This window comes from Suricata suricatta, chromosome 6 (genome assembly GCF_006229205.1).
Source record: "Suricata suricatta isolate VVHF042 chromosome 6, meerkat_22Aug2017_6uvM2_HiC, whole genome shotgun sequence".
Taxonomy (NCBI): Eukaryota; Metazoa; Chordata; class Mammalia; order Carnivora; family Herpestidae; genus Suricata; species Suricata suricatta.
The window spans coordinates 49,523,687-49,550,193 of record NC_043705.1 but is presented as its reverse complement, the minus strand read 5'-3'; the positions used below and the strand labels follow the sequence as shown (position 1 = coordinate 49,550,193).

General features: G+C 37.8%; 1 protein-coding gene and 2 pseudogenes across 4 annotated transcripts in view; 1 reads left to right on the top strand and 2 right to left on the bottom strand.

The window, feature by feature from the left end:
- Positions 1–26,507, bottom strand: part of BDP1 (B double prime 1, subunit of RNA polymerase III transcription initiation factor IIIB) — a 92,225-nt gene that overhangs the window by 40,509 nt on the left and 25,209 nt on the right. For all 4 annotated transcript variants that reach the window (XM_029942403.1, XM_029942402.1, XM_029942404.1 and 1 more), the window contains exons 12-21: positions 21,773–21,931; positions 15,685–15,844; positions 11,595–11,686; positions 10,449–10,650; positions 9,611–9,723; positions 7,150–8,254; positions 5,173–5,360; positions 4,511–4,733; positions 1,938–2,119; positions 775–979 (exon numbers count right to left, since the gene is read on the bottom strand). In XM_029942403.1, coding sequence (XP_029798263.1) covers positions 775–979; positions 1,938–2,119; positions 4,511–4,733; positions 5,173–5,360; positions 7,150–8,254; positions 9,611–9,723; positions 10,449–10,650; positions 11,595–11,686; positions 15,685–15,844; positions 21,773–21,931 — 2,629 coding nt within the window. The remainder of the gene's footprint in view (positions 1–774; positions 980–1,937; positions 2,120–4,510; positions 4,734–5,172; positions 5,361–7,149; positions 8,255–9,610; positions 9,724–10,448; positions 10,651–11,594; positions 11,687–15,684; positions 15,845–21,772; positions 21,932–26,507) is intronic.
- Positions 11,881–12,574, top strand: LOC115294002 (annotated as a pseudogene).
- Positions 22,658–22,787, bottom strand: LOC115294996 (annotated as a pseudogene).

The window sequence follows — 26,507 nt, the reverse complement described above, 5'->3', positions numbered from 1 at the left end:
GGGAGGGAGAGAAGGGGGTGGTGGTGATGCAGGAGGGCACTTGTGGGGAGAAGCACTGGGTGTTATATGGAAACCAATTTGACAACAAACTATTATAAATTAAAAAAAAAAGAAAAGAAAAGGGCATCACACTACTTAGATTCATCTCAAAAGATGCATCAATAAGAAATTGGTTAAACTTTAATCCAAACAGCAGATGTCACGCAGCAGTGAAAAATGATGTACCTCCATATTTCTTGACACAAAAAGTCACCCTATTAAGTAAAATGTCACAAAAATAGCATGTACACAGTGATTTTATAATTTAATAAAACTTTTATTTTATTTTATTTTTAAGTAATCTCTACACCCACTGTGGGGCTAGAACTTACATCGCCTGATCAAGAGTCACATGCTCTACCAACGGGGCCATCTAGGCACCCTGATGATTTTATTATTTAAAATTAGGTAAGTGTACACACATGCATGCATGGAGATATACCCAGGAAGACGTGTCCTAAGGTTTTCGGTGGTTATGTCAGGGTGACAGGACTGCAACAGGCATTATGTTATTTTATACTGATGGAACATGTTCACAATTCATTTACTAGGAAAAAAATATATATCCATTTTCACTTAAAAAAATCCAGACTAGTAAATCTGGAACAGTACGAGGTATATGTTACATATTCATTGATTAGACTGTCAGATGCCTGTACTCTAAGTCAAGTCTGAGCTATCATTTTATATTTTAATATGCATTAAAAAGTTCAATTTAATTACATAACAACTCACCATAGTCGAGAGTTTTTTAGTTTCATCTTTCTGTACTACTGTTCTTTCTTCCTCAATTATGCCTTTGACTTCACCTTTGTCGATGTGCCTCTGTCCAGTCTTTCTTATGTTTGGTCTGGGTCTTTGAAGTCGGCCCCTTACTGTTCGAACGGTTGGGATAACACTTTCCTTTGTTTCTTGCTGGGAAGTGTTTATATTATCAGCCCTAGAAAAGAAGACAGGGACAAAGAGAGAGAATTGAACTGTAAAAAGATGAAAACTATGTAAAAATACAAATTTGAATCTCCTCTAATAAACTATAAAACTTTTTGGTTTTTTTAAATTTTTTAATGTTTATATATTATTGATACAGAGAGAAACAGAGCACTAGTCGGGGAGGGGCAAAGAGAGAGGGAGACACAGAATCTGAAACAGGCTCCAGTTGTCAGCACAGAGCCCGATGAGGGCTCAAACCCACAAACTGTGAGATCATGACCTGAGCTGAAGTCGGACACTTACCGACTGAGTCACCCAGGTGCCCCTAAAACTTTTTGTAACATTAGAGAAAAGTCTAATTATTTTCTGATGATACAGCTTCTTTTATTTAAAAAAAGTGATTTTACTTCTCACAAGGTAATGAACTTATAGAAGGTACCCAGAAGACTGAAACTTACAGACAGATAAACTACAACGGTAGTTGCCAGGGAATGGAAGAGGTGGGGATGGAGAGGTCTTGTTAATGGGTACACAGAGTTTCATCTTGGGAACATGAAAAAGTTCTAGAGACAGATGTGACAAAGATTTTAAAACAAAGTGAATGTCCTTAACGTCATTAGATTTAACGTCATTAAAAAATGATTAAAATACTAAATGTTGTCTTTTACCACAATTTTTAAGAAGATAATATAAACCTTATACACGTGTGTTTAATAGAATGCTTTGTATAAAACCTTAAGCAGCTAATAGTGAATATAATAAGCAGTCAAGCATTAGGATTTGTAGAATTCAACGTGATTTTCTGTTTTAGGCAGTCTAACATATGAATAAAAATAAACCAAGTATTCTTGGTATTAATTTTGAAAATACATTAACATCTCAATAACAATGAAGAAATACTTGAATTCTATTTTAGATTTCTTTTCCTTTTTAATATTTTAGATTTTCAAAGAACTATCACTGTTTACCCCATAGAAGAAACAACTGATTCCTTTTCCTGGGCTTGCACAGGCTGAGACTCCTCTTGAGGACCGTAAGAGCTTGAAGGTGTAACGTCCTTTTCAGTCTGTATACATGGTATCATCACAACCTCCTCCTGCCTGTGACCTGATTTGTCTTTTTCTCCTGATGTGATTAGGGACGCAACATCCTAGAAGGCAGATAATAAAAACTATATCAAGGGTACGGTAAAAGTACAGAGAAATAGGAACTTTCATACACTACTAAGCAAAATAAATTGGTCAAGTTTCTGCAGAGGAAACACTACCTACCAAAAATTTTAATTCCCAGAAATTCTACTTCTAGAAACATATCTTATAAAAATATTCAAGGAAGTATCTAGAAAATTATGTATAAGGACACTTACTATAGCAATTTAATAGGCCTCCAGAAAAGCAAGAAAACAAAAAACAGGAAATAAGACGAGCCTATCAGTAGGGTAATGAATATATTATAATCTGTTTATAATGCAACAGTGCTGAGCCATTTAGAAGATAAATTTCTAAATTATGATCCAAAAATGTTTTACTGTGTTAAGTACAAAAATGAGAAGACATTATAATGCCATTTTTGCAAACAATGAAAATACCCACACATTTGATTATTTATATAAATAAGGATCTATACAGAAAAGGCTAGTTGGATATATCCAAAATAGCTATCTCATTAACTTGGGAGGGAGAAATGGAGTATTATAAAGGACTCTCAGTTATTACATATCTTTTCAATTTGAAATTTTTGTAATCAGATAAAATAACCAATAAAAAAGGTACATCTTTTAAAACTATAAGATCAGGAAGAAAAGTACAAATTTTTAAGCACTGTAAGAACTAAGCTATTTTAAAAGATAAAAGAAGAATTTTAATTCAAAAAAGGACTTTTTGTCATTTTACTTTATTTTTTAATTTTTCTAATGTCTGTTTTGAGAGAGAGAGAGACAGAGCAAGCAGGAGAGAGGAACAAGAGAGAGAAGGAGACACAGAATCCTAAGTAGCCCCCCGTCTCTGAGATGTCAGCACACGGCTTAAATGACTAAGCCACCAAGGCGTACTTGTCATTTTATTTTTTTGTTAACTGGTTTTTTATTAATTATTGAAGAATAGGTGACATACAATGTTACTAGTTTTAGATGTACAAGACAGTGATTCAACAACTCCATACACTGCTCAATATTGACCCAATAGGTGTAGTCACTCCATTAACTATATTCCCTATGCTGTACTTTTTAGCTCCATGACTTATGACTGAAAGTTTACACCTCTAAAAAATTTTAAGTCATCTCCACACTCAGCATGGGGTTCAAACTTACAACATCAAGAGTTGCATGGTTTACCAACTGAGCCAGCACGGTGCCCCAGAAAGTCTGTACCTCTTAATCCCCTTTTCCTATTTTGCCAATCTCCCTGACCCCTTCTCTCCTAGTAACCACAAGAGTTTGCCCTGTCTTTATGAGTCTGTTTCTGTTTTCGTTTTCTAGAATCCACATAAGTAAAATTATATGTATTTCTCTTTCTCTTAGTTCTCTCAGCATGGTATTTTACCTGGCAAAATGGACTTAAAGGTCCATCCATGTTACGGTAAATGGCAAGGAATACTCCATTATGGATTTATATATATATAAAACACGTCTTCTTTATGCATTCATCTGCTGCTGGGCACTGTGGTTGCTCTCCTCTAGTCTATTGTAAATAATGCTATGAAAAACATAGTGGCGCATTTATCTTTCGGAATTAGAGCTTTCATATTCTTTGGGGGAATTAGTACTAGAATTAGTGAATCACATGGTAAATCTATTTTTATTTTTTGAGGAACCTCCATACTGTTTTTCATACTGGCTGTACTGATTTACATTCCCACCGACAGTGTACAAGGGTTCCTTTCCCTCCATATCCTTGCCAACACTTGTTATTTCTGGTCGTTTTGATACTAGTTATTCTGACTGGTGTGAGGTGATACCTCGTTGTGGTTTTGAATTGCATTTTCTTGATGATTAGTGATGGTAAGGATCTTCTCATGTACCTGTTGCCATCTGAGTGCCAAAAAACTACTTTTATGTCTAGAACACTTAACTAATGAGTGTTAACATTTCATTTCAAAGTTTCTGATGTTGTATCACACATTCTTAATTTGTTATGGACCACGTTAACAAAGTAAATTAAATATCTCCTTTAACTCCTATCAAGCTTTTAACTTTGTATTTCACCCTTCACAAGAGAATGAAATAAGGAATGACTATCAATCTCATTTTTCCTATGAAGAAATGAACTGCATCATTTGGCTATGGTCACATAATGAATGAAGGTCAGAACTTGGGAGCCCAATCTCCTTAAATTCATTCCCATGACACACTTGCCCATCATGAAAGACTCAAGATTCTCACAAAAAATCCATGGAATAATGAGGCATATTAAGTATAGCAACCCTAATATCACATGCAACAGAAATTGCAAGAGACAAGATTCGTGAAATGTTAATCCCAGTTGCTTTACTTCAGTAAGAGTAACAGCTAGAACAAAAACCCTCCACCTTACACAGCACTCACATGTTGGGAAGGGAGAGTGTTCATCTGTTCACTGCTCTGCTGTAACACACCAGTCTCAGCTTTATCCGTGTCCAATTTCTTCCCAGGTATACATTTTCCTGCTTCTTTGGTCTCTCTCTTTAAAGTTGCTCTTGCTAAGTTTGGTTTTGGTCTTTTGAATCGACTTCTCACAAAGGGTGCTGGCTTAACTTCGAATGGCTTCTGTTCTTGAGGAAGAGATTTCCTTTTGGAGTAAGAATGAGCAAACTTGAGAATGAGATGAAGGGGCAATGAGAGCAAAGTCTTACGACAACTTTAGAAACTGGCAGGAAATATTAATTCCAGTTCTTTACAGGAACACAAATAGAACTATATGGTAGACCTTGAAAACCAGGAGGCGTGCAATCCAGGTACAGGCCTATGAATACCATCTTTGCAAAGAGGAAACACAGGTTGTCACAACCCACAGTGACTTAGGAATTTTGTTCGTACAATTCTGATGTAATTCTCTCAATCTACATTCACAATTACGTCAAAATTCACCTCCAGTCATCCCAAAACTAGCTGAAAATCTGTAACACTCCACTACAGCTGATGTGTTTTAAAACCTTTGTTTCATAGAATCTGAAAATAGAACTTTAGATACTTTTTCTTTAAAAGGACACAGACCAATACATTTGTACCTTAAATTAGTATCTGAAAACTGCTCTGGAGCATCTGGAGGCTGCATCCCCTGGTCTTTTGTTTTATCAGGTTCCAAAGTCTGCGAGTAAGTCTTCGAACTATCCAAGTGGCTTGACAGTTGCTTTTCAGAATTTCTTTTTTCTTCTTCAGGGGTGTGGACCATGGATAGTACCTCACTGCTAATGTTCTGTTGGAATGATCAAAGGAAATCATCCACGGTAAATCAGCATGAATGGAAAATGTCACAAAAGCATGAACCTCGAGTAACAGGAAACTTATTATTTTTAAAGGTTTAAATGACCTCTACACCCACAATCTGGGATTCAAACTCACAACCCCAAGATCAAGAGTCACATACTCAACCATCTGAGCCAGATGAGAACCCCAACTGCAAACTTTTAATAAAAGGAAATTTTTACAATAGAATAGGTCAGGAAATAAAAATTGAGAAAGGTTTGGCCAAACGAAATAATTCCAATGTATGTTCATTCTAGAGTTAGCACTAATTCGGTCCAATTCCCTATATTCCTTTTATGTAAAAGAATAACTTCAGGGGTGCCTGGTGTCTAACTTTGGCTCAGGTTATGATCTCATTGCTTGTGAGTTCGAGCCCTGTGTCAGGCTTCAGATTCTGTCTCCCGTCTCTCTGCCCCTCCCCTGCTCCACCTCTCTCTCTTAAATATAAAATAAAAACATTAAAAAAATTTTTTTAAATAAAAGAATAATTGCAGGGGCATATGGGTGGCTCAGTTGGTTAGACATCTGACTCTTTGCGGCTCAGGTGATGATTTCAAGGTTTGGGGGGATGGAGCCTGAGTCAGTCTCTGCAATGACAGCTCAGAGCCTGCTAGGATTCTCTCTCTGCCCCCTCCCCAACTCTAAGGCCTACTTCCCAAGTTTTGCTATCAAAACTCTCCATATTTCCACAGAGACCATGTGTTTTCTGTTTGCCCTGGCCCCCTGTCTGCGCCCTCCCGCCATTTATAGGCATAAAATTGTCTGTCTGCCGCCTCTTCCTTCCCACCTTTTTGTTACATTGGTGTAAAAAACGTAAAACAAAAAAATCTTATGAACTAACTGTGGTGTGTGAAAGAGAAGGAAAACTGGAAATCTGAGTCCACATGTGTTTGGGAACTGCTTGGGGTTGGGGTTGGTGGAAGGGGGGAGGAAACAGTTCTGGGAGAAAGCGGGTGATCCTCAGCGTCGTCCTGCACAGACTGGCCCCTGTCCCATGAGACCACAGGGTAGGGGTGAGGCCTGCTGACCAACTGCTCTGGCCAGGTGCTTTTCTGTCAATTTTTATGGAATGCAAAAAGAGTTTTTGTTTTTCATAAAGCTTTAAAAAAAATCTACATCTTAGACTTGAGCTTCCATACTTAAAAAAAAAGACAAAGAACAACAACAAAAAAAAACTAGCCTCTCTCTCTAAATAAATTACCCTAAAAAAACGTTTTTATAAAAAATAAAAGTAACTTCGGGGTGCCTGGGTGGCTCCGTCGGTTAAGCTTCCAGCTTCAGCTCAGTTCAGATATCATGTTCATGGGTTCGAGCCCCGCGTGAGGCTCTGTGCTGACAGCTAGCTCAGAGCCTGGAGCCTGCTTCTGGTTCTGTGTCTCCTTCTCTCTCTGCCCCTCCCCCTCTCATGCTCTGTCTCTCTCTGTATCAAAAATAAATAAAACATTAAAAAATTTTTTAAAAAATAAAAATTAAAAATAAATAAATAAATAAAAGTAACTTCTAATTGACAGTAAGAATGGCAACTTCTCCACAACTAAATCTTTTTCAAGTTATTTTTTTTTAAAGATACATAGTTTCTTTAAGGTTTTAAAACAGAATTTAGGGGGTAGGGAAGACTTTAAGCTTTCAGAGATTTTGTATTTTGAGGGATTTAAGAGCAATCACAGTTTTTATTTTGATAATTTTTCTCTGAAAAAGCACCTAAAAATAGTTTTTCTAAAGAACAGAAAAATACATACCTTAATATCCAGTGCAGGCACAGTGCTGCAGCCACCACTATTACTCTGCATTAAATCTGTCTCCATTTGTTGTGAGGTCCTGATCTCTGCTCCATGTTCCCTTAGAGAAATGTCCATTTCTCCAGGTTCTTCCAAATCTGTAGCCATTTCCTCAGTAGCACTAATCCCTGATCTGCTTTTCCTCAAGGAAATTCTTCGTCCAGTTTCTTTCAAATCTGCCTCTGTTTCTTCAATAGCAGTCGTCTTTCCTAATATGTTTTCCATCGGGGAAGGCTCTCTTTCTCCAGTTTCTTTCAAATCACTCTTGCTTTCCCCTAAGGCACTGATCTCCACTAGTACCTTTTCCCTCAGGGAAGTTTCTTTTCCAATTTCTGGCCAGTCTGTCTCCATTTCACCTGGAGTCTTGACCTGTAAGGCCTTTCCTTGTGTGTCTATTTCTCTTTCCTCAGTTTCTTCCACATATGTCTCTTTCTCCTTAGCGGCATCAATCACCTTTGTTATATTCTCCCTTACAGAAATCTCTCTTCTAGATTCTTTCAAACCTGTTTCTACTTCATCTGTAGTGCTGACCTCCTCTGGGGCATCTTCCTGTAGGGATATTTCTCTTCTTCTAGTGTCTTCCAAATCTGTCACTCTTTCTTCAGTGACATCAGATACCTCTGATATAGTGTCCTTTAGGGAAACCTCTCTTCCAGTTTCTTTCAAATCTGTCACTCTTTCCTCAATGACATCAGATACCTCTGACATATTCTCCCTTAGGGAAACCTCTCCTCCAGTTTCTTTCGAATCTGTCTCCATTTCCACAGTGTTGTCAGTCGTTTCGGATATCTTCTGTATGGGAGAGACGTCCCGTCTCCTAGTTTTTTTAAAATATGACGCTGTTTCCTCAGTACAATTAGCCTCCACTGATACCTTCTCCCTTGGTAAGGTTTCTTCCACTCTCCTAATCTCTCCCAAAGCTGGTGTGAACTGTCCAGAGGCATCCATCTCCTCTGATACCTCTTCCTTTGAAAAAATGTCTCTTCTCCTAGTTCCTCTTCCTATATTTGGCTTTGGTTTCTGAAATCTAGTCTTCAAAACTGGGACTTTATTATCTTCTTTAGTACTAAAAAAAAAAAAGGGACACAATCAAATTTTGAACCATACTGCCAAATGAAGAAAGGATGCTTGAGAAAGTACTACTGAAACACCAGGAATTCTCAAAAAAATAAAATATTAAGGAAGCCTCAAGAATCTCTGGGTAAAACTTAAAAATTAAACAAGGGGGAAAACCAGGTTTAAAATTATAAATTTTTGAAATAAATATATCTACTCATATAGAGACACATACAAAGAGAATCTATAAATAAGGTCAATTAGATTAGCAGTCAAATGGCTCTGAACAGTCTCCCTCTAACTGTCATCTATATCATTCAGAAGGACTCTCTACTCTCCTACTTGGAGCTAGGCCAATCGGTGTCTGCTATTCCTACCTCTTTGCCCTACTATCCATATCCAGATATATGCCTTGTCATTAGAGTTAAGCAACACATTTATATGGCCAGATCTGACCAGTATTTCATACTTACCACATGCAAGTATCCTATGAACAAGCAGAGAGAAAGGCCACACTTTAAACATACAGATTGATAAAATATTAGTAATAGTTGAAACTAGATGGTAGACATTATTATCTAATATCAGAAGATATTCTGTCCTTGCTACTTTTGTGTACATTGAATATTTCTAAAGGGAAAACATTTTATGAAGTATACAAGCAATTTCACTGATTTTGCTTGGTACCTTCCAGAGGGGAAAAAGCAGTGGCTAGAAGTATAGGCTTCTACATATGGGTTTTATATAAAATGTATGTGAACCTTAAACAAAGGCTGTATATGGTTCAGTATAATCCAAAGAAACAAATATAAGAAAATAAATTCCATTTCATATTTGGACATACACATTTAATCTAATATGGATGTTAAGTGATACTGCCAATCATGTTAACCCAAGGGCTAATTTATGAGTAAACAACTCATCAAATCACCAATAACTGAGAAAATGACATGAAAACTATGACATGAATTAACCTGAAAGATAAGTTTATATTTGTAAGTATTAAGCAATTTGATACACAGATTACAATCAGTCTCGTTTGCTTTTGTTTTTAAAAACAGATTAAATATTTCTAAAACTTTATTAAAAAAATCAAAGATTGGGGCGCCTGGGTGGCTCAGTCAGTTAGCTTCTGACTTTGGCTCAGGTCATGATCTCACGCTCACAGGTTTGAGCCACGTGTCGGGCTCTGTGCTGACAGCTCGGAGCCTGGAGCCTGCTTCCGATTTTGTCTCCCTCTCTCTGCCCCTCCCCTTTTCATGCTCTCTCTCTGTATCAATAATAAATAAAACATTAAAAATTTTTTCTTAAAAAAAAACACTTTAAAAAAATTCAAAGATTACATAACCAGTAAGATGATATTTACCTTAAACATTCATTAACATTCATTTGAAAAATATTATCTTCTTTCTCAGGCTGTGATGTGATGTCTTCAAACTCAAATTTTTTACATGACTGATCTTCTACGCGTCCAGGACTCTTAATAACAAAACATTTTAAAGGGTTCATAATGAAATACCCATCTATAAAAAACTGCACTGAAAATTTTGTCTGATTTGAGTACAAGGAGAATGATAAACATTTCAAAATTATAAAATGACATTCAAGGGACAGTTTTTAATGTTTTTTCTTTAGATAGCTTAAAAAACTTCATAAGCTACACCTTCTAACTCATCTCAAAGCCCCCATTCTTTTCCTCCTAATTAGAAAGCAAGTTACTGCACTTGATTCTTATCTGTTAGAATTACTCCCTAGGATCTATGTCCTGATTATTATTATTACAGTATAGACGTTTAGATTTATAACAAAAGAAATTCAAATCTCAAACTAGGATCTTAACTCTTATCCTTATCACAAGACTAATTATTGTATACATAACTCAAAATTAATAATCTTTTGTTCTTGAGATACTTTAGTAGGAAGCTTTTAATATTTTACTCTGTTTAAGTCAGAGTTAAAATTCACATCGCTAGTCATATTTTCAAAAAGGAAGTATAATTCAAACACCTGCGTGATGGGGGAGGCAAGTCAAACATGCTGCATTATGTAAATGCTCAAAATGTGGATTGCAGAGAGTTAAATGGCTTTGTGTTAAATTTAATAAACAATGTATCCAACTGTACAGTCTTAGGGTTTAAGGTGGGGGTAAAAGGAGGCTTAAAAACTTGTTTAACAAAAAAATTGCAAAGAATCTGAATACTTACATCTCTAGCAACACAGGATTCACTTTCATTCTTTTTTACATTGGCCTCAGTTTTTTCCTGTGATGTAAGAATTTCTTTTCTTTCAGCAGCTTTACCTATATTTGGCCTTGGCCTTTGCAATCGGCCCCTCATTAGTCGTGCTGGTCTTAAAGTCTTTGTTTGATCATCATCCTGAACACCAATTTTTTCACTCAAACTAGAACTACAAAAGAATAAAATTATAGTTATTCTGAAGTCACATATTTATTTCAGTATTTCCTTCTCCTAGGTATGAATAAGTTAACCAGTTGGAATATAAAATAATTACAAGTATCCCTGAGAACATCCTCAAAGACACTCCTATTTCTACACCTTAATGCTTTAGAACAGACATAATCGTGGAAGCCTGAATAAAAAATATGCTATCACAAAAGTGGAAAAACCTATACCTGACAGACATGTAATACCATTCCCGTCTAAGAATACTAATTTATAGGGGCTCTGGGTGGCTCAGTCAGTTACGTGTTCAACTCTTGATTTCAAGCTCAGGTATTAATCCTACAGTTTGTAGTAGGACTGATATAGGATCAAGCCCCACATCAGCTGAGCACTAACAATGTGCATCCTGCTTGGGGTTCTCTCCCTCTGTATCTGGCCCTCCTGAGCTTGCACACACACAAGCGTGCACTCTCTCTCGCTCTAAAAAACAAACAAACAAAAAACTAGTTTGTATGTAATGTACACTTCCAGGGCACTGGACACAGATTATGGCATAAATGTACAGTCCAGAATATAATACTTCAGATGCATATTAGACCAAGGCCTACTCTGAATCTGCATTCCAAGTTAATATTCCCCTTGGAAACTTCCTGCTATAAATAAAATTATCAAGAAACATGTATCTTAACCATTAATACATCTATCAACACTTGGTTAAAATCTTGTTAATAAACTGAAGAAGAAATGTAATTGCTAACTCAATGGATCTTTATCACATCTTATTTCTCCGGTAGCACAAAGAACACTATTAAAATGTTTCAACACACCTATAGTTAAAAGAAGACTTAAGTATACTGATGAAAATAAAATTCAGACATTATCCAGTACATATGTTATTACACCTGTTCCTATGAGCTACTACTTTTATGCTACTTCCTAAATACTTACTTAGACACGGTCTCAGCTTCTGGGTTCACTTTCACTGTTTTCTCCATTCCAGCAATGTCAGATGTTTTCAGTTTATCCTTTACCATTTGATTCTATGAATTCAATTGTTTTACATTTTATTGGCAACATAAAAAAAGTACAAATATTGTAGTAAATGGAAATTAAAACAGAGAAATATCATTGTTTATTCTTCTAATTACTAGAGTTAAAAAAAAACATAGATACAACTAAGATTATTATAAAATATATATTTTCATGTATTACTGACAGAAACAAAACTTCGTATATGCTTTCTGGAAACCCTTTTCCCAATATGAAATCAAGAGCCTTAAAAATGTTCATAGTCTTTGACTTGGTAATACCTTTTTTTTTAAGTGGTTTTTTTTTTGTACATTTATTTATTTTTTGAGAGACAGAGTGAGACAGAGCACGAGCAGGGAGGGTCAGAGAGAGAAGGAGACACAAAACCCGAAGAAGCTCCAGGCTCTGAGCAAGCATTCAGCACAGAGCCCGATGTGGGGTTCAAACCCACCAACCATGAGAACATGACCTGAGCCGAAGTCGGACGCCTAACCAAATGAGCCACTCAAATGCCCTGGTAATACCATTTCTAAGACTCTGTTTTAAGAAAACATTTACTCTTCCTTCCATGCAGATAGCCTTCTCACGTTCCTAAAACCTGCCGGACTTTCTGCAAGAAGTGCAGCAAGCACCAACCCCACAAAGTGACACAGTGCAAAAACGGCAAAGATTCTCTTTATGCCTAGGGAAAGCGGTGTTATGATAGAAAGCAGAGTGGCTATGGTGTGCAAACTAAGCTGATTTTCCGGAAAAAGGCTAAAGCTACAAAGAAGATTCTGCTGAGGCTTGAATGTGTTGAGTCCAACTGCACATCTAAGAGAATGCTGGCTATTAAGACATGCAAGCATTTTGAACTGGGAGGAGATAAGAAGAGAAAGAGTCAAGTAATCCAGTTCTAAGATTCATATTTTGTTATATTATGAAGACAATAAAATCATGAGGTTACGTTCATTTAATCTGGTTGCAGTTGGTCTTTTGAATGTGAAATAAACTAGGGCCCTCAAAAAAATTCTCTTTGGGAGTGCCTGGGTGGCTCAGTCAGTTAAGCCTCTGGCTTCAGCTCAGGTCAGATCTCACGTTTGTGGGTTCAAGCCCTGCATCAGGCTCTGTGCTGACAGCTAGCTCAGAGCCTGGAGCCTGCTTCCAGTGCTGTGTCTCCTTCTCTCTCTGACCCTCCCCCTCTCATGCTCTGTCTCTCCTATGTCAAAAATAAATAAAACATTTCAAAAATAATAATAATAAAATAAAATAATAAAATTCTCTTTGTGGGGAGGGGAGGAAGAAAACATTTAGACAAACTACAATGTTCACAAGAACATTATATAAAATGCCAAATACCATGAACAAACAAAACATCCAATAATGAGTAAGTGGTTAAATAAATTCAGTTGTACCCATTGACAGAAAATTGTGAAGTCACTAAAGACCACATCTTCAAAAGATATTTAATAAAGAACAAATATTTATCAAATGTTAGGTACCAAAGAAGTATAAAAACAATTAATACTAAAACATGGGGCACCTGGGTTAGCTCAGTCTTTTAAGCATCTTAACTCTTGATTTCCTCTCAGGACGGTTCCCATGGTTCATGGGACAGAGCCCTGAGTTAGGCTCTGTGCTGACAGCATGGAGCCTGCTTGGAATTCTCCTTCTCCCACTCTCTCCGTCCCCCCTGTTCACACACGTGCATGCGCACATGCACACTCTCTCTTGGAAGGGAAGAAAGAAGGAAAGAAGGAAGAAAAGCTGGAAGGATATATACTAAAAGGTTAGTTCCATCCAGATAATGAAATCACAATTAATTTGTTTTAATTTTTCATGAATCAGCTTTTCCCACTTTTCTCATATTTTAAAAGATTATAATAATATAACTGTACTATAAAAAGTATAATAAAAAAGATATTTCACATGACAGGGGTGAAAAGCTGACATTTTAACATGTATTTCAGCGAATATAAAAAATTCATGACAATATAATGATGGCAGGGATATAAGGAGAAAAGGAACATGCATTTAATGCTTGGAGCAATGTAAACATTCTTTTTTTAACTGTCATTTGACAAAAGCCAAGAAATGTTTAAAATACTTTTACCCATTAATCCCACCTCCTCTAGAAAATTATCCTCTGCCTATATCTTTATAAAAGTCCTATTTACAGGTCACCTGGGTGGCTCAGTTGGTTACACATTCAACTCTTAATCTAAGCACAGGTCTTGATCTCAGAGTCATGAGTTCAAGCCCCGTACTGGGCTCCATGCTGGACATGGAGCCTACTTAAACACACACACACACACACACACACACACACACACAGAGAAAGTCCTATTTACAAAACTGTTTGCTTTTATTTATAAAAGTTTAAAAAAAATGGAAAAAATTTAAATGTCAACCATTAAAAAAAAGTGCAGTAAACTAATAACACATTAACCTGATGCTGCTATTAAAATGATTAACCCCAAGAAAACTGTTAACAAGCAGTTTCAGAGAAAAAAGTTTTAAGTATTATGTATGTTATTAAAACTAGGGGCGCCTGGGTGACTCAGTCGGTTAAGCCTCCGGCTTCCGCTCAGGTCAGATCTCACGTTCGTGGGTTCCAGCCCCGCGTCAGGCTCTGTGCTGACAGCTAGCTCAGAGCCTGGAGCCTGCTTCCGGTTCTGTGTCTCCTTCTCTCTCTGCCCCTCCCCCTCTCATGCTCTGTCTCTCTCTGTATCAAAAATAAACAAAATGTTTAAAAAAAAAAAAGTAAAACTAGAGAAATGTTGGGCACCTGGGTGGCTCAGTCAGTTAAGCATCTGACTCTTGATTTAAGCTCAGGTTATGATCTCACAGTTCATGAGTTCGAGCCCCATGACAATGCAAAGCACTGGGTTCTCTTTCTCTTCCTCTCTCTCTGCTCTCACCTACTTATGCTTTCTCTCTAAGTAAATTTTTTTTTAAAAATTAAAAAATATCCTCTGCTTAGGGGTGCCCAGGTGGCGCAGTGGGTTAAGCACCTAACTCTTAATGTCAGCTCAGATCATGAGCTCAGTTTCTGGTGTTCGAGCCCTGCATCAGGCTCTGCATTGACAGTGCAGAGCCTGCTTGATAAGGATTCTCCCTCTCTCTCTGCCCCTCCCCTGCTCACAATGTCTCCATCTCTCTCAAAATACATAAATCAAACTTTAAAAAAATTAAAGATTAAAAAATAAACTACAGAAACATTTATATATATAAAAAGAGAAACAAAGTTTATGAAAGACAAAGTAATATGTCTGCGGGGAAAGAGTTGTGGACATAATTTTATATAGAATTGTTTAAAAAATATTTTGAATAAAAATGTTATGTAAGTAAACAAAAGACAGACTTATCACTAATGAAAATGAGACGCCCTAGCTTCTAAAAAAAAATGCAAGAGGGGCGCCTGGGTGGCTCAGTCGGTTAGGCATCTGATTCGGCTCAGTCGGGTTCCATGCTGACAGCTCAGAGCCAGGAGCCTGCTTCGGATTCTGTGTCTCCCTCTCTCTCTGTTCCTCCCCCACTCATGCTCTGTTTCTCTCTTTCTTTTTTTAGTGTTTTATTTATTTTTGAGACAGAGAGAGACAGAGCATGAGCAGGGAGGGGTAGAGGAAGAGGGAGACACAGAATCCAAAGCAGGCTCCAGGCTCTGAGCTGTCAGCACAGAGCCCGACGCGGGGCTCGAACCCACGAACGTGCAATCATGACCTGAGCTGAAGTCGGAGGCTTAACCAACTGAGCCACCCAGGTGCCCTCTCTCTTTCTCAATAATAAATAAACATTAAAAAAAATTTTTTTTAAGTGTGGAAAACTGGTTTAAAAAAATTAAATTAAATTAAATTTTAAAAAATGCAACAGTAGGAGACGTGGAAGGCACATTCAATATTAACGTGTCTTTGTATCTTTGTTCTAGTATCAGTTCATATTACTGTGTCATTACAAACTGAAACAGTTTTATTCCCAATCAGGGGAAATTTTCATAATTTTAATTTCCATGACGTCTCTTACTCCATACCTTTTCCACTGGAGTTTCGGCATGTAAACTCTTGCTCTCTGCCTCTGTTTTACCTTGTGAAAGAACAGATTTCTTCCCAACTGCCCGTGACAAATTGGGTTTAGGTCTCTGCAGTTGTCTTCTTGCCACCGGTTTAACATTTCCTGATTGATGGATTTCCCTAAAAAATGACCATTAGATAGTTTTTATTTTTTTTTAATGAACATTATTTAAATCATACCAACATGCAGGCACAAATAAAATTCTTGATAATTATTTAAAAATCTACTCAGAGCCAGAAAAGAAGTCCTTTAAGCTTACTTACAGTATGAATAGCAAAGAAGAACAATGAAGAGGTAACTCACTTATTCTATCAGATGTTAAAGACAAACTCTTCAGCATCAATAATTAAAACACTGGTAATGACATGTAAATGAACAGATAAATGAAACACAAAAGAAAATTGAGAAGGAACTCCAAAACACATGATAGTAGTATATAATAAAGGTAACATTTCAAAACAGTGAAGATGAAATACAGAATAACTTATTGTTAGAAATAATATCAAAGTGGGACAGCTACCTGGGTGGCTCAGTTGGATAAGCATCTGACTTCAGCTCAGGTCATGATCTCACAATTCGTGAGTTAAAGCACCACATTGGGTGAGCCTCACTTCTCTCTCTCTCTCTCTCTCTCTCTGCCTTCATGGGATTCACTCTCACATCCCGCCCCCCCCCACACACACACACCCCTTGCTCATTTGAGCCCAGTCTCGGAGGAGGAGGAGGCAGAGGAGGAAGATGAGAAGAAATAATATGAAACTAATGGTGACGGCAGAACTAACACTGGGGACTAAAATAAAATTAGCTCCACTCCTTGCACTGTACTCATAATATATTCCAGATGGATCAGAGTTAAATAAAGCCATACAGAAAACACAGATGAATTCTTTATAACCTTGAGGTAGGATAACCCTTTATAAAATTTAACTGAAAATTCAGGAGCTGTAAAAGAAAAAAGAAAAAAAATTTGACAAAATAAAAATCAAAAAATTTCTACATGGCCAAAACATGGCTAAGTCAGAAGTCAAACTACTAACCAAGAAAGCATGTTTTATAAATCATACAGTAAGACTAATCTCCCTAAAATATAAAGAGCCCTACAAAACAGTGTCATCACTAACTCATTAAAAAATGGACAGGAACACCTAAGTGGTTCAGTTGGCTGAGTGTCTGACTTGAGCTCAGGTCTTGATCTCACAGTTCATGAGTTCAAACCCCACATACGGTTCACTGCTGTCAGTGCAGAGCCCCCACCGTTGGATCCTCTCTCTGCCCCTTCCCTGCTTGCACTCCCCACAAAATAAATATTTAAAAAGTAAAAAATTAAAATTAAAAAATGGACTAACTATATAAACTTTAAAAAAAGAGAAAATAAAAATAGGTTTCAAAGAAAATACAAATTAAAGGTGGGGAGAGGTGGGGCGCCTGGGTGGCTCAGTGGGTTAAGCCTCCGAATTCGGCTCAGGTCAGATCTCACATTTGTGGGTTCGAGCCCCGCGTCAGGCTCTGTGCTGACAACTAGCTCAGAGCCTGGAGCCTGCTTCCTGTTCTGTGTCTCCTTCTCTCTCTGCCCCTCCCCCTCTCATGCTCAGTCTCTCTCTGTATCAAAAATAAATAAAAACATTAAAAAATTAAAAAATAAATAAATAAAGGTGGGGACAGGGAGAGTGTGCACACATGAGCAAGCAAGCACAAATTAACATTAAGAATCAGAGAATCTAAGGGGAATTATACACAGATGTTCATTGTTCTATTCATGTGGCTTTTCCTTAGGGTAGAAATTTTTAAAATAAAAGACTCAATAAAAACAATGAAATAATTACATAACCCTGCCAAAAAGTAAGAGTGGGGTGGAAATACTATACTAAGATACTATTTTATAATCTAGCAAGACCATCAAAATTCTAAGTTTGATAAACACCATTTTCTGAAAAAGGAGATATTTCTTACAATGTTGGTGGGAATATAAACTAGTTTAAGTCCGACAGAGAATATTTTGGAAGTCTCTCTCAAAATCCTAAATGTGTACATGTGTATACACGCACACATGGACTTTAGAAAAAGCAATTCCATTTTGAGCTAGTTACCCTACAAATATATACAGCTGAGCCTTCAACACAAGTTTAAGCTGTGCGAGTCCACGTATACACAGGTTTTTCTCAGTAAATACAGTACAGTACTCTAAATGTATTTTGTCATCCTTATGGTTTTTTTTAATTTTTAATGTTTATTTTGGAGACACACAAAGAGAGAGACACAGAGTGTGAGTGTGTGAGGAGCAGAGAGAAAGGGAGATACAGAATCTGAAGCAGGCTCCAGGCTCTGAGCTGTCAGCATAGTGCCTGATGTGCGTCTCGAACTCACGAACTGTGAGATCATGACCTGAGTTGAAGTCAGATGCCCAACCAACTGAGCCACCCAGGCACCCCATCCTTATGATTTAAAAAAAAAATTGTTTTTCAGTTTATTTTTGAGAGAGAGAGAAAGAAAGAGTGCAAGTGGGAGGGAGGCAAAGAGAGAAGGAGACACAGAATTTGAGTTCTCAGTGCAGCAGAGCCCAACATGGGACTTGAACTCACAAACCGTGAGATAATGACCTGAGCCAAAGTTGGATGCCCAATCAACTGACCCACCGAGGCGCCCCTTTCAAGTTTATTTATTTTATCGAGAGAGTGAGAGCATGAGCAGGGGAGGAGGAGAGAAAGGGAGAGAGAGAGAATCCCAAGCAGACTCTGCAGTGTCAGCATGGAGCCCAAGAGGGGGTTCAAACTCATGAACTATGAGATCATGACGTGAGTGAAAATCAAGGGGTACCCCTCGTTCTTATGATTCTCGTGAAGCATTTTGTTTCTCTAGTTTACTTTAATTGTAAGAATACAGTATATAATACATATGACACATAAAATATGTGTTAGTCAACCATTTATGTTATTGTATTTCCAGTCAACAGCAGACTATTAGTAGTTAAGCTTTGGGGGAGTCAAAGTTATTTATATATGGATTATCAACGGCACAGGGGTCTGTGTCCCTAACCACTGTGTAGTTCAAAGGTCCACTGTACCTGCATACACATGAAAGGATAGAGGTTTAAGATTTTAAGTATTGTTTGAATAAACAACCCATACAGCCATCAGCAGGGCTCTGATCAAATAAACTATAATTCACCTATACACCAAAACATTACCCAACTATTCAAAACTAAGGAAGAGGGGTTCCTGGTTGGATGAATCGGTTAAGTGTCTGACTCCTGATTTCAGCTCAGGTCATAATCTCCTGGTTCGTGACTTTGAGCCCTATGCTGGGCTCCAGGCTGACATCGCAGAGCCTGCTTCAGGTCCTCTATGTCCCTCTCTCTCTGCCCCTGCCCCCCACTTATGCCTGTGCACACTCTCTCTCAAAAACAAACAAACATTAAACAATAGTAACAAAGATCTTTATGTAAACATATGGAGATACAAGACAAAAAAATCGCAAAATGGAGTGTGTGTATCCTATCATTAGGATTTTAAGAGTAAAAAAGTACAGGGGCGCCTGGGTGGCTCAGTTAATTAAGCATCCAACTCTTGGTTTCAGCTCATGATCTCGCAACTTGTGGGTTCAGGCTCTACGGTGACAATGTGGAGCCCGATTAGCATTCTCTCTCTCTGTCACTACCCTGCTCATACTCTCTCTAAATAAATAAACTTAAAAAAAAAGGAAAAGTAAAAAAACATAAAGAACATATATTTGTATTAGCTTTAAAATATTTTTTCAGGGCCGCCTGGGTGGCTCAGTCAGTTGAGCACCTGTTTCTTAATTTCAGTTCCGGCCATGATCTATCAGTTTGTGAGTTCCAGCCCCGTGTTGGGCCCAACACTGATGGATTGGAGCCTGTTTGGGATTCTCTCTCTCTCCCTCTCTCTCTCTGCCCTTCCCTACACGCTCACTCACTCTCTCAAAATAAACATTTTAAAGAAATAAAGTGAGGGGCGCCTGGGTGGCTCAGTCGGTTAAGCATCCGGCTTTGGCTCAGGTCATGATCTCATGGTTCGTGGGTTTGAGCCCCATATCCAGCTCTGTGATGACAGCTCAGAGCCTGGAGCCTGCTTCAGATTCTGTGTCTTCTTCTCTCTCTGCCCTTCCCCTGCTCACACTGTTTCTCTCTGTCTTTCAAAAATAAATAAAAAACATTAAAAAAAATTTTTTTAAAGAAAAAAAAGAAATAAAGTGTTTCATTAAATGTCTGAAAGAATATCAGATATAAATTACATAGATTATTTAGACAATGTGGACACGGTAGGAGGAATATTTCACTCTATTATCTTCTTATACTTTTAGATGTTTTAACCTTAAAAATACATTGCCTATGGGGCACCTGGGTGGTCCAATCAGTTAACCATCTGACTTGTGATTTATTTTTTAATTTAATTTAATTTTTTTATAGTTTATTGTCAAGTTAGTTTCCATAATACACCCCGTGCTCATCCCCTGACTTGTGATTTTTGACTTACGTCATGATCTCATGGTTTATGGGGTCAAGCTCCAATCAGGTTCTGCGTTGAGTGTAGAGCCTTAGAATTCTCTCTCTCCTCTCTCTCTCTCTGTTCCTCCCCTGCAAGCACTCTCCCTCTCCCTCTCTCAAATAAAAAATAAACATAGAATAGTTTACCTATTCCAAAGACTAAATTTTTATTTAAAAACAGCTGAATTCTCAGTGTGATTGTGCTTTACTGAAAACAAATAAGAATTCATAAACTAAATACCTTTTAAGCCTATTTGAGGGGTTAGAAGGGACACAAAAAGGAAACTTGAATTTTTGAGATAGCTTTCTTCAAAAGGAGATTTTTGTGGTGCTTTTATTCCATTTTTAGTGAAGATATTAATCAGTATTTGCATACAGGGAAACATAATGTACTTAAAGTCATCAATGTAAAAATCTACTACTATGAAAAATGAGTCAAACCAAGTAAAAGTAATATCTCACAGAAATTTTAGGATTCCAAATTATTTTAGAATTTCATCATAAGTCACCACTTTGCATAAAGCTCCTATCACAACTATATATACATCAGATAAGAAAGACAATCTTTCTGAGGCGGCTGGGTGGCTCAGTAAGTTAAGCATGCAACTCCTGATTTCACTCACAATCATGAGATGGAGCCTATGGTCAGGCACTGTTCCCGCTCTCTCTCTTTCTCTCTGTCCAAAATAAAACTAACCTTAAAAAAAAAACAAAAAAGAGGGGCACCTGGGTTGCTCATTCATTTAAGTGTCCAATTCTTAATTTCAGCTCAGGCCATGACCTGAGAGTTCATGAAATTGAGCCCCACATCAGGTTCTGTGCAAACGACACAGAGCCTGGTTGGGATTATCTCTCTGCCCCTCGGGCATTCATGCTCTCTTTCTCTACATACATAAACAAACGGGCACCTGGGTAGCTCAGTTGGTTGGGCATCCAATTTTGGCTCAGGTCATGATCTCATGGTTCATGAGTTCAAGGCCTGCATCAGGTTCTGTGCTGACAGCTCAGAGCCTGGAGCCTGCTTCGGACTCTGTGTCTCCCTTCCTCTCTGTCCCTCACCTGTTCATGCTCCTTCTCCTTCTCAAAAATAAATAAAACATTTAAAAAAATTTTTAATAAACAAAATAGTAGGGTGCCAAGTTAAATTTAATTGGCTCAGTTCAGTCATTTGAGCATCCAACTTCAGCTCAGGTCATGATCTCATGGTTGGTGAGTCTGAGCCCCACACTGGGCTGACTGCTGTCAGCACAGAGCCAGTTCGAATCCTCTATCTCCCTCTCTCTTCCCCTTCCTCACTCACACTCTCTGTCTCATAAATAAATAAAAAAACATCAAAAGTAAAAAATAAATTTTAAAAAGGAGAATCTTTCTGTAATGAAACATAAAGTGATAAGCCTTGATGTCACACCTAAACCACAGTACAATTATATATTAAGTTGTCTACAGTTCCTTTTTAATCCTTAAAGAAAACATTATAATTTCTTAAATAAGAACTCATGAAAATTTTGAAACTAAATTTTAAAATCTTACCATGTAAAATACTTACAATGGTTTACTTTTTAGGTCAATGTTGCTTTCTTCTGTACAACTACTCCCAGCATTATTCACCTCACATGATATGCTAATTTCACCTTCCGATAAAGGCAAATCTGAAGGGCTTGGTTCGGAAGTCTCGGTTGCTAATGGCGTGGCATCTTGTTTACCACTAAGCAAATGAAAACAAGTCAGCAGAAAAAGAATTTTTAGTAATACATGTTTTATAATACCTATTTAAAAGATTTTTTAAAGTATATCAAACCACTTTAGAAAATGATGTTTCATAGCTAGGAATTATCAGTATAAATATTTTGGCTTTTCTATGATCCTTCTTATATGATGTTGTTAAAAATTGTACCTTCAAAGAAAGTAGTAACCGCAAATTAATAGGCCTGGGACACCACTCGAGAAGCACAAAATGAAAAACTCTTAATTATACACATGAGGTTGCTAAATCAAACCTATATGTAAAATCATAGTAAAATTGAGGAATTTTCTCTCATTAAAATTTTACAGAGGTAGGCCCTGCTTTCCATGGTACTCTGCTCACCGAACGTTTTGTAAATCTGAGGACACAGTTCCAATATGCATAACTTGCAGTTAACACTGCATCGTGCAAAGAGAGGACGACTGTATTGTGAAATATTTCAACAACAAAGTAAACGAGAGCCAGGCCTCAACACATGAGGCTATTAGCCAGACATTTTTCTCCTCCATTTTTTCTACTGGGTGTTTGTCATTTCCCAGCGGATCAGCAAGACCTCTTTACATATTCCTTTCTGGTTAGACATACATAAAACCTCCCCAACAGTAGCTTGCCCTTCACTTTCCTTATGAAACCTTTTGTCAAAAAAAAGTTAAGTTGACTGTAGTCAAATTGATCAATTTTATCTTTTAAAGTTTTGCTTTTTACATCTTAAGAAATCCTTGACATCCCAAAGATATTTTCCAATACCATGTTCTAAGAGTTTTACTGATAAGAATAGATACTACACTTAATCTTAGCCAAAAGGCCGAGAAGCGATTGTTCTAAGAGTTTTAAAGATTTGTTTTAGACATTAGCCTTTAACCTTTCAGAAAGCTAGCATACAAGGTAAAATAAGGATATTATCCTATATTTCACATTCAAGCACCACCAAATGAAGACAGTTGATTCACTCTTCACCTACTAATTTCTAATGTTACCTCTGCCAGGTATCAGATTCCTATTCAGTTCTGCTGAGTCCATCTGTCCCCGTGCCAGTAACACAGTGCTTTAATTATTCTAGCTTTATTATTGTTTTTAATATAATTTATTGTCAAGTTGGCTAACATACAGTGTATACTGTAAGAACACGAGTCTAAACCAAACAGATGCCATGACAGGCTTTAAGTTTCCCCTCTGATCTAGAAGGCCTAGGTTTCAGTTTCTCCAGAACTATTAGGCGGTTACACATTACCTAAGGCAGGAGAGACCACTTTGCCGTATCCAATCAGGAAAGGCCAGCTACCACTCTCCACATTCCTAAGGGTGAGGCCTGCAGGTGGGAACTTTAGATAGGACCCTGCTACCTAATCTTAAAGTTAACCCGATAGTCACCAAATAAGACCCTGAACTCTCTCTGTAATTGGTTAATTTCAAAGATACCCTAAATGTTGTAATTGGGTCCCGCCAAAAGTAACGAACGCTCTGAACAATGTGTATGGTTAAAGTTGCTGCCAATATTGTTATATGGTAATGATTGGGTCACTGTACCTATGTCACAATTTCTTGTAACTCCCCCTTCCCAAACCCCATGGAAACCCTACTCAGCCCTTGTTCGGGGCTCTCAGCATGGATCCACTACGTTGGTAAAGGCTGTGAGACCAAACTTAGGCCTGGCGAGCCTAAGCCATAATAAAACTGCCCTTTGCTTTTGCATGTGTGACTTGGTCTCCCTGGTGGTCTCTGGTTTTTGGGGGTGATATTGAAATCTTGGGCATTACATATACAATGTGCTCTTGGATTTGGGCATAGATGCCCATGATTCATCACTTACATACAACACCCAGTGCTCATCCCAATTAAGTGCCCTCCTCAATGCCCATCACCCATTCTCCCCTCTCCCCTACCTCCCTCCACCATCAACCCTCAGTTTGTTCTCTGTAGTTAAAAGTCTCTTATGGTGGTCTCTGTCCCCCTCTGTTTTAGCTACTTTTTCCCCTTCCTTCCCCCATGGTCTTCTGTTAAGTTTCTTAAGTTCCACATATGAGTGAAAACATGATATGTCTTTCTCTGGCTGACATATTTCATTTAGCATAATACCCTCCAGTTATATCCACATTGCTGCAGGTGGCAGGAATTCATCCTTTCTCATTGCCAAGTAGTCCACTGTATATATAAACCACATCTTTATCCATTCATCAGTTGATGGACATTTGGGCTCTTTCCATAATTTGGATATTGTTGAAAGCACTACAATAAGCATTGGGGTACTTTGGGGAATCAGCACTCCTGTATCCTTAGGAAAAATTCCTATTAGTGGTATTGCTGGGTCATAGGGTAGTTATATTTTTAATTTTCTGAGGAATCTCCACACTGTTTTCCAGAGTGGCTGCAAAGTTTGCATTCCCACCAACAGTGCAAGAGGGTTCCCATCTCTCCAACATCCACGCCAGCATCTGTTGTTTCCTGAGTTGTTAATTTTAGCCAGTCTGACCAGTATGAGGTGGTACCTCAGTGTAGTTTTGATTTGTATTTCCCTGATGAGTGATGTTGAGCATCTTCATCAAGCAGGAAAAAGTATCCAATGGAAAAAAGACATCAAATGGTGCTGGGAAAACTGGAGAGCAACATTCAAAAGAATGAAACTGGAACACTATTACACACTAAACACAAAAACAACCTCAAAATGAATGAAATACCTAAATGTGAGACAGGAAACCATCAAAACCCTAGAGGAGAAACAGGCAACAACCTCTTTGTCCTCAGCCTCAGCAGTTTCTTGCTCGACATGTCTACAAAGGCAAGGGAAATAAAAGCAAAATGAACTACTGGGACCTCATCAAAATAAAAGGCTTCTGCACTGCAAAGGAAACAACCATCAAAAGTAAAAGGCAACTCATGAAACGGGAGAAGATATGACAAACGACACATCGGATAAAGGGTTACTATCCAAAATCTATAAAGAACTTACCAAACTCAACACCTAAAAAACAGTCCAGTGAAGAAATGGGCAGAAGACATGAACAGACACTTTTCCAAAGAAGACATTCAGATGACCAAAAGACACATGAAAAGATGCTCGACATCACTCATCATCAGAATAATTATTCTAGCTTTAAAGTATTAATATATTTCCTTTCCAGAAATTTTGTTTTTCAAATTGCCTTTATCATCTACAACCCTTTGATCATGTATATATAATAATTTTAGAATCAGCTCACTGTTTCACAAAACCAGTTAGGAACTTAACAGTCATTACAGAGTTGTTTGTCCCCTAAAAAAGCATCAGTATCTTCTGTGTGTAGTTAATGAAATTATTTGTATCTCAGAAGCCACAATTTAGATGTCTGTCATCTAGAAAACTAAGCACCCAAGGCCCATGACTCAGCTTCAAAGAAACTATGGACCTTCTGAACTGTACGAACAAACTACCACAAACGGAACAACATTAAACTAAAAAGCTTCAGCATGGCAAAAGAAATCATCAACAAAGTCAAAAGACAACATATGGAATGTAACAAAATATCTGCAAACCATTTATCTGAAACAAGCTTACTATACAAACAAAAGGAATGCCTCGGAGCGCCTGAGTGGCTCAGTCAGTTAAGCCTCTGACTCCTGATTTCCACTTAGGTCATGACTTCACTATTGTGAGATCAAGCCCCACATCAGCTTCCACACTGACAGCGTGAGATCATGGTCGTGAGACTGAGTCTTGCATTAAGCTACATGCTGGGTGTGGCGCCTGCTTAAGATTCTCTCTCTCTTCCCTCTGGCCATCGCCTGCACACATGCACACTTTCTTTTTCTCAATAAATAAATAAAAGCAATGTAATTTATAAAAATTAATAAAGTAGGCAAGAGATGGAAACAATCTAAATGGTCATGGAGAGATAAGTGAATTAGGAAAATGTAATATATGCATACAATATTTGGCCATAAAAAAATAAGGAAATATTGTCATATGCTGCAACCCAGGTTAGACTTCAAAACATTATGCAAGGTGAAATATGCCAGTCACAGAAAGACAAATAATGTAAGATTCTGTTTACATGATGTATCTAAACAAACCGAACTCAGAGAAACAGAAAGTAGAAGGATGGCAGCCAGGGGCTGGGGTTAAAATGGAAACACAGAGTTGTAATTCAATGAATATAATGTATCAGTCATACAAGGTGAAAAGTTCTAGAGATCTTAAGTACAACACTGTGCTAACAGTTTATAATACACTACAATTTAAAAACTTGTTAGGACAGGGCACCTAGATGGCTCAGGTGATGAAATGTCTGACTTTCACTCAGGTCACGATCTCACAGTTTGTGGGTTCGAGCCCCATGTCGGCTCTGTGCTGACAGCTCAGAGCCTGGAGGCTGCTTCAGATTCTGTGTCTCCCTCTCTCTCTGCCCCTCCCCCATTCACGTTCTGTCTCTGTCTCCTTCTGTCTCTCTCTCTCTCTCAAAAATGAAAAGGTATTAAAAAAATTATCAGGGGCGCCTGGGTGGCTCAGTCGGTTAAGCGGCCGGCTTCGGCTCAGGTCATGATCTCACAGTTCATGGGTTTG